General features: G+C 45.1%; 1 protein-coding gene across 1 annotated transcript; it reads left to right on the top strand.

Moving 5' to 3' along the window:
* The first annotated feature begins 982 nt into the window (after nt 1-982).
* Nucleotides 983-4,909, top strand: LOC138954966 (potassium voltage-gated channel protein egl-36-like). Its single transcript, XM_070326703.1, has 2 exons — nt 983-1,192; nt 3,768-4,909. Exons 1-2 carry the CDS (start codon nt 1,052-1,054, stop codon nt 4,374-4,376), a joined length of 750 nt encoding a protein of 249 aa, XP_070182804.1. The 5' UTR covers nt 983-1,051; the 3' UTR covers nt 4,377-4,909.
* Nucleotides 4,910-7,889: the final 2,980 nt, after the last annotated feature.

Raw genomic sequence — 7,889 nt, 5'->3', positions numbered from 1 at the left:
GTTCAACAGGTAACGTGGACTTCGCACAGAACGGGGACGGTCAGTGGGACGCAGAGATCCAGGCGGTGCAGTGCCCCGTGGGTAACAACAGGCTACAGTACGCCTTCCAAGGTTCGAACCCCTGGTACATTAAACTGAAATAGAACATTCATCTACACCATACCCTAACCCCTCCACATAAATACATACAGTAAAATAGAACATTCATCTACACCATACCCTAACCCCTCCACACAAATACATACAGTAAAATAGAACATTCATCTACACCATACCCTAACCCCTCCACACAAATACATACAGAAAGTCAACTAACAGCACATTAAACTATAAGGCGCAGGCACACACATACACACGCGCACACACACACACACACACACACACACACACACACACACACACACACACACGCGCACACACACATACACACACGCTCACGCGGCACACATGTACGCATGCTCGCACACACACACACACACATACACACACACACACACACACACACACACACACGTACGCACGCTCGCACATACACACACACACACACACATACATACACACGCACGCAAGCACGCACGCACTCACTCACACACACACACACACACACACACACACACACACACACACACACACACACTCACACAAGGGGGGGGGGGGGGCAGATAGAAGTACCAAAGAGTGACGCGCACACATAGACGCATGCTCTCTCTCTCTCTCTCTCTCTCTCTCTCTCTCTCTCTTTCTCTCTCTCTCTCTCTCTCTCTCTTTCTGTCTCTCTCTCTGTCTCTCTCTGTCTCTGTCTCTCTGTCTCTCTCTCTCTCTTTATCTATCTTGCTCACTCCATCTCTCTCTCACTCTGTCCCTCTCTGTCTCTGTCTGCCTCTCTCTGTCTCCCCCCCCCCCCCACCGCTCTTTTTACTCCCCCCTCCCCCCCCCCACCCCCCCATCCATCTATCTCTCACAATGTCTTTCTTTTAATCTCAGGTATATCAAATCGTTCAACGGAATCGTGGATGCTCTGGCGATCTCGCCGGACATTGTGGAGTTCGTTATGCTGGCCGCGAACCCTTCGGCCTTGACAGGGGATAAGTTCATGCTCTTCATGCCGTTCCTGCGAGTCATGAGGGCCCTGAGGATCTTCAGGCTGTTTCGACACGTCCCGGGCCTGTGGATCATGATTTACACTTTGCAGGTTGGTTTAGGCATAGAGGTAGACGGGCCGGCACGTTTGGCCTAGTGGCAAGGCGTCCGCCCCGTGATCGGGAGGTCGTGGGTTCGAACCCCGGCCGGGTCATACCTAAGACTAAAATTGGCATTCTAGTGGCTGCTCCGCCTGGCGTCTGGCATTATGGGGTTAGTGCTAGGACTGGTTGGTCCGGTGTCAGAATAATGTGACTGGGTGAGACATGAAGCCTGTGCTGCGACTTGTGTCTTGTGTGTGGCGCACGTTATATGTCAAAGCAGCACCGCCCTGATATGGCCTTTCGTGGTCGGCTGGGCGTTAAGCAAACAAACAAAACAAACATAGAGGTAGACTGGCGCAGTGGCGCAGGGGATAAGACATCGGCTCGTGAGTTCAAATCGCGGCCGCCTGGTGGGTTAAGTGTGGAGATTTTTCCGATCTCCCAGGTCAACATATGTGCAGACCTGCTAGTGCCGTATCCCCCTTCGAGTGTACACGTAAGCACAAGACCACGTGCACACTGAAAAGATCCTATAACCCATGTCAGAGTTCGATGGGTTATAGAAACACGAAAACACGAGGCTTGCAGGCCGTGTTGTCCGCAATATGCACCTGACAGTTTTGATTTCATATAAGATTTCATTTAATTGAGTCATGACAAAGTGAGACCAGGGGCGGATCACATCATTTTTTAAGGGGGGGGGGGGGGGTTCACATTTTTTTAGGGACAATTCGACAACGCGAAGCATTCGAACCTCCTAGGGGGATTAGGTGGCGTGCTCCCCCCCCCCCCCCCCCCTCGGAAAATGTTGATAAAAACAAGGAAATGGAGCAATCTGGTGTAATCTGAGCCAAAAACTTTCCCCTATAATACACCTTCAAAAAAGTAAATTAAGATGCAAGGACAATAATTTATTGACCGATCAGGTGCAACCTGAGACAGCAAATTACCCAACTACAAAACCGTCACTAAGAAGACAAAGGCAGGTTCCTAGAGGGGTCCGGGGGGCATGTCTCTCCCCCCCCCCCCCGCCCCCCGGAAAAATGTTGATAACAATCAATGAAAATGGAGCAATCTGGTGCAATCTGAGCCATCAGTTCTTTTTTGTTTTCACATTTAAAAAAAAGTTTTTTTATGTTTTAATTGCTTTGTTTTTTTAAAGGCTAGGGGGGTCCGGAAACCCCGGAAACCCCCCTGGATCCGCTCCTGGAGACACACACACACACACACACACACACACACACACACACACACACACACACACACACACACACACACACACACACACACACACACACACACACACACACACTCACGCACACACACACACACACACACACACACACACCCACACATCTTGATTTTGTAGCATGTATTTGTACAGCGCTTGGAGCCATTTACATATACGGGATAGATAGCTGCACCCCCGAGTTATACAAGCGCTACAATCTTGCCGAGAACACCTCAAAATGATACATACGTACTTACGGTCTCCTGACCATACTGATGCAAGATATTGGAACCTTAATTCTTACGCTACAGAAAAGCCATTTATTATTTTTATTTTTATTGTTTTGATTTCTTTTAATCTACATTGTTTTCTCTTCATTCATTATTCTAATTTCCTTAACCGTCATTTATAATCAAAAATATATCTAATTTCCAATGGAGTTACATGCTTATAAATCCCATGTATTATCATTTCATTTTTATATTTAGTCAAGTTTTGACTAAATATTTTAACATCGAGGGGGAATCGAAACGAGGGTCGTGGTGTATGTGCGTGCGTGTGTGTGTGTGTGCGTGCGTGTGTGTAGAGCGATTCAGACTAAACTACTGGACCGATCTTTATGAAATTTGACATGAGAGTTCCTGGGTATGAAATCCCCGAACGTTTTTTTCATTTTTTTGATAAATGTCTTTGATGACGTCATATCCGGCTTTTGGTGAAAGTTGAGGCGGCACTGTCACGCCCTCATTTTTCAACCAAATTGGTTCAAATTTTGGTCAAGTAATCTTCGACGAAGCCCGGACTTCGGTATTGCATTTCAGCTTGGTGGCTTAAAAATTAATTAATGACTTTCGTCATTAAAAATCTGAAAATTGTAAAAAAAAATAAAAATTTATAAAACGATCCAAATTTACGTTTATCTTATTCTCCATCATTTGCTGATTCCAAAAACATATAAATATGTTATATTCGGATTAAAAACAAGCTCTGAAAATTAAATATATAAAAATTATTATCAAAATTAAATTGTCGAAATCAATTTAAAAACACTTTCATCTTATTCCTTGTCGGTTCCTGATTCCAAAAACATATAGATATGATATGTTTGGATTAAAAACACGCTCAGAAAGTTAAAACAAAGAGAGGTACAGAAAAGCGTGCTATCCTTCTTAGCGCAACTACTACCCCGCTCTTCTTGTCAATTTCACTGCCTTTGCCATGAGCGGTGGCCTGACGATGCTACGAGTAAAATGGCATTGCGTTCAGTTTCATTCTGTGAGTTCGACAGCTACTTGACTAAATATTGTATTTTCGCCTTACGCGACTTGTTTTTAACTGTCACAATTCTCCAGGCCAGCTCCAGAGATCTGTTCCTCATGCTGACGTTCCTGCTGGTGGGGACCCTGCTCTTCGCCTCCCTCATTTTCTTCGTCGACGACAAGGAGACCTTCACCAGCATCCCTCACGGCTTCTGGTGGGCCATCATCACCATGACGACCGTCGGGTACGGCGACATGTACCCCGTCACCACCCTCGGGTACCTGCTAGGGGCGGTCACCGGCGTGTGCGGCGTTCTCATGATCGGATTTACCATCCCTGCCCTTGTCAACAACTTTATTCTGTACTACCAGCACGTGCAGTTTGCCCTGATGAGGAATAGGTTGGCGAGAGAGATGAATGTGGTGGTGGTGGAGAGAGAGAAGGAAGAAGAAGGAGGGGGAGGGGGAGGAGGGGGAGGCGGAAGGGGGATGAAGGTAGGGGAAGTGAGAGAGACGGAGAAAATGAAGATGGAACGACAGATTGAAGAGCAGAGAAGGAAGGAGGAGGAGGAGGAGGAGGAGGAGGAGGAGGAGGAGGAGGGAGAGAGGGTGAAAGAAGAAGAGTGGGGCACTGATCTTCCCGAGAAGAAGCCATTTCCAGAGATGATTCCACTTATGCAAATGAAGGACAGTCACACATGAAGAGGGCAATACTAAAAATGATTCGCTCTTTCTTGCCCGATGCATGATTGATTGATTGATTGATTGATGGATTGATTGATTGATAGATTTAGTGATTGATTGGTTGGTTGATTGTTTAACTGGTTGGTTAAAGTCCGTCCTTTTTGCAGGATGTATGTTCGCTGGTATTGATTGTTTGAATGTTTCTTTATTTTATTTTTTATTTCATTGAAATATTGAATGATTTTTTGATTGCTTGACTGGGTGGTTGGATTTGTTTGATTCTCTCTGCCTTGCTGAATGTATGCTCGCTCGTTACATTTTGTAGAACAGATGCGTAATTCCCTCTCAAATGCACTGGTCGGTTGTTGTTTTTTTAATTTCATTTTAAACTTTTGATATTTTGTTAAGATGGGAATTCTGCATTACGAAAATCAAAATAATATAGAGTAGATTAATTCGAGAAAATGTTCGATCATGCATATTATCAGGATTTGTTATAACTGAAAAATTAAATGTAAAACCATTTGAAAATAAAAGTAAGAATGATAGAAGCGCCTGTTTGATTGTTATCTTTTGTTGGGTTAGTTGTTTGTTTGCTTTAACTTTTAATCATTTTGGATGTCCAAAAAAGAGTGTCAATTTACCGTTGCGTAAAGGATATCTACTTTGCACGACAAGGCTCCACAACACTGCAAGTCATGCCTGTCACTTTGACGTAAACACAGTAAAACACTGAATTGGGCAAGTATACAAACACACGCACACAGACACAACACTCACACACAGACAAACACAAACAAATGCACTCACATACAAAATCATACATTCACACAAGTAGCACACACACACACACACACACACACACACACACACACACACACACATACACACACACACACACACACACACACACACACACGCACCATTATCACTCTGGCACCACCACTCTTAGATATCTCACTTTAATTGGCATCACACTGTTGGCACCCACTAGCACAACACTCACACACAGAGTCGCACACGAATATACACATATGCACATCACGCAGGTACTAGTCTTGCGGTCAGGACACACGTACAGACATACAAACACACAGATAAATATTGACGGGAGTGGGATTCGAACTCACGACTTGGGAGTTGACAGTGTTTGAATACTGTCGCTCTTATCCCCGCAGCCAGTCTGCTCGCTTGAATTAAGTTAAAGGTTAATTAGTAAATATAAAGTTTTAACTGAACGGATGTTCACTAAAGAAAGAATGAACAAACATGGATGAAAACGTGGACCATGCACAGAGCGTGTGTGCGTGTGCGTGCGTTGGTGTGCGTATATATGTGCGTGCGTGCGTGTGTGTCTGTGCGTGCATGCGGTGTGAGTGCGTGTGTGTTTATGTGTGTGTGTATGTGTGTGTGTGTGTGTGTGTTCGGTGTGTGTGTGTGTGTGTGTGTGTGTGTGTTATCGGTGTGTGTGTATATGTGTGTGTTTGGAATGTGTGCGCGCGCGCGCGCGCGTGTGTGTGTGTGTGTGTGTGTGTGTGTGTGTGTTTGTGTGTGTGTTTGGTGTGTGTGTTCGGTGTGTGCGCGTACATGCGTACGTGTGGGCGTGATTGACTGTGTGTGTGTGTGTGTGTGTGTGTGTGTGTGTGTGTGTGTGTGTGTGTGTGTGTTAGTTCTGTGGTGAAACAAAATACAGGCAGCTAGTGGAAGACCAGAGAGAGAGAGAGAGAGAGAGAGAGAGAGAGAGAGAGAGAGAGAGAGAGAGAGAGAGGGAGAGAGGGGGGGGTGAGAGAGAGAGAGAGGGAGAGAGAGAGAGAGAGAGAGAGGGGGTGAGAGAGAGAGAGAGAGGGAGAGAGAGAGAGAGAGAGAGAGAGAGAGAGAGAGAGAGAGAGAGAGAGAGAGAGAGAGAGAGAGAGAGAGAGAGAGAGAGAGAGAGAGAGAGAGAGAGAGAGAGAGAGAGAGAGAGAGAGAGTGAGAGAATTTGTTCGAGCACACACAAACACGCTAAGACATCAGTGGAATAAACAAACACTTCTTGTTAATGCTTAGAGTGGGCTTTATTGCATCAGTAGTTGCACAACAGTGTGCGAGAAATCTACAGAGCTATACTCAACGGCAAAAGATAGTACACATTCTTCAATTTGGTGTGACAGGGGCAGTATCAAACACATTGGATTCTTGGTTTGAACTCAAGAAAAGCCTGCTGTGTGCTGCTATCTTTTGCTGGGGGGCAAACATAGAACGGTCTGGATTGAAAGAGATCAAACGAACAAGCGTCGTCAAAAGTGAATGTTGACTGGATTATCGTCACGCTCATCAGAAAAATACCTATCTCATGAGTGTTTGGCATTTCTGTAGTGAAACTACAGGGGGAGCTACTGGAAGGGTATATGTCATGTGTAAGAGCGTACAAACTCTCAGACCATCGGAAACCATTGCCACGGTAACGTAAGCAAAACTGCCGATCTCGTTTCTTGAGTTTGGCACTTTTTCTTTATGATACAGGAAAACTTGTTTTGAGAATGTGAAAGTATGCAAACACTTTTTTTTTGTTTTTGTGTTTTTGTTGTTGCAGTTTTGCCGATTGAAAATGTTGCTGTTAGCTCTTTATCTCACGTTTATCCGGCTGTCACCGCTCGAGATAGGCAGTTTGCAAATCTAAAATGAGATAGGCAGATTGTTCAGAAGCCAAAGAAGGGTTTTTTGAGTTTTTCTGAAAACACCAAATAATGACATAGGCAATTATCTTATGAGCGTGACGTTATGTTGCAGTCTAAGCCATGGACAGCAGCGGACACTCAGAAGGTGCCCTGCCATATGTCCTGCCCTCTGTTCACCCCCCAAGCGTAGCAGCCATTATAGGCGTCGACAACCTTTAGGGCGCCAGTCAGAAGGACCCAGCCGGTTCCACCTGAGGTGCTGCTCGCCACTCCGTCTCTTCGCCAGATTTGGTCAGCGTTGTTGGCACCGATGACGAAGTCTTTTCCGACGCCTAACGTCACCAAAGCCCCGTTCACCTGTTAAAGCATACAATCCAGTAACGAGTCAAGCAACTTCTGGCAGACACGCCGATAAATTAACTTTTTAAAAACCTACAAATGTCTTGGTCGCATATCGTCCCCCCAGTCATTTTTATATTTAGTCAAGTTTTGACTAAATATTTTAACATCGAGGGGGAATCGAAACGAGGATCGTGGTGTATGAGCGTGTGTGCGTGTGTGCGTGTGTGTGTGTGTCTGTGTGTGTGTGTAGAGCGATTCAGACCAAACTACTGGACCGATCTTTATGAAATTTTACATGAGAGTTCCTGGGTATGAAATCCCCGAACATTTTTTTCATTTTTTTGATAAATGTCTTTGATGACGTCATATCCGGCTTTTCGTGAAAGTTGAGGCGGCACTGTCACGCCCTCATTTTTCAACCAAATTGGTTCAAATTTTGGTCAAGTAATCTTCGACGAAGCCCGGACTTCGGTATTGCATTTCAGCTTGGTGGCTTAAAAATTAATTAATGACTTTGGTCATTAAAAATCTG

This window comes from Littorina saxatilis, unplaced genomic scaffold (genome assembly GCF_037325665.1).
Source record: "Littorina saxatilis isolate snail1 unplaced genomic scaffold, US_GU_Lsax_2.0 scaffold_2508, whole genome shotgun sequence".
Lineage (NCBI taxonomy): Eukaryota > Metazoa > Mollusca > Gastropoda > Littorinimorpha > Littorinidae > Littorina > Littorina saxatilis.
Note: the sequence above shows the minus strand (reverse complement) of the source record. Positions and strands in the feature narration are given on the sequence as shown.

Coding starts and splice junctions, on each gene's coding strand:
- LOC138954966 (XM_070326703.1), top strand. CDS start 1,052: ATGCTGGCCGCGAACCCTTCGGCCTTGACAGGGGATAAGTTCATGCTC. Junction 1,193..3,767: donor TCATGATTTACACTTTGCAG/GTTGGTTTAGGC, acceptor ACAATTCTCCAG/GCCAGCTCCAGAGATCTGTT.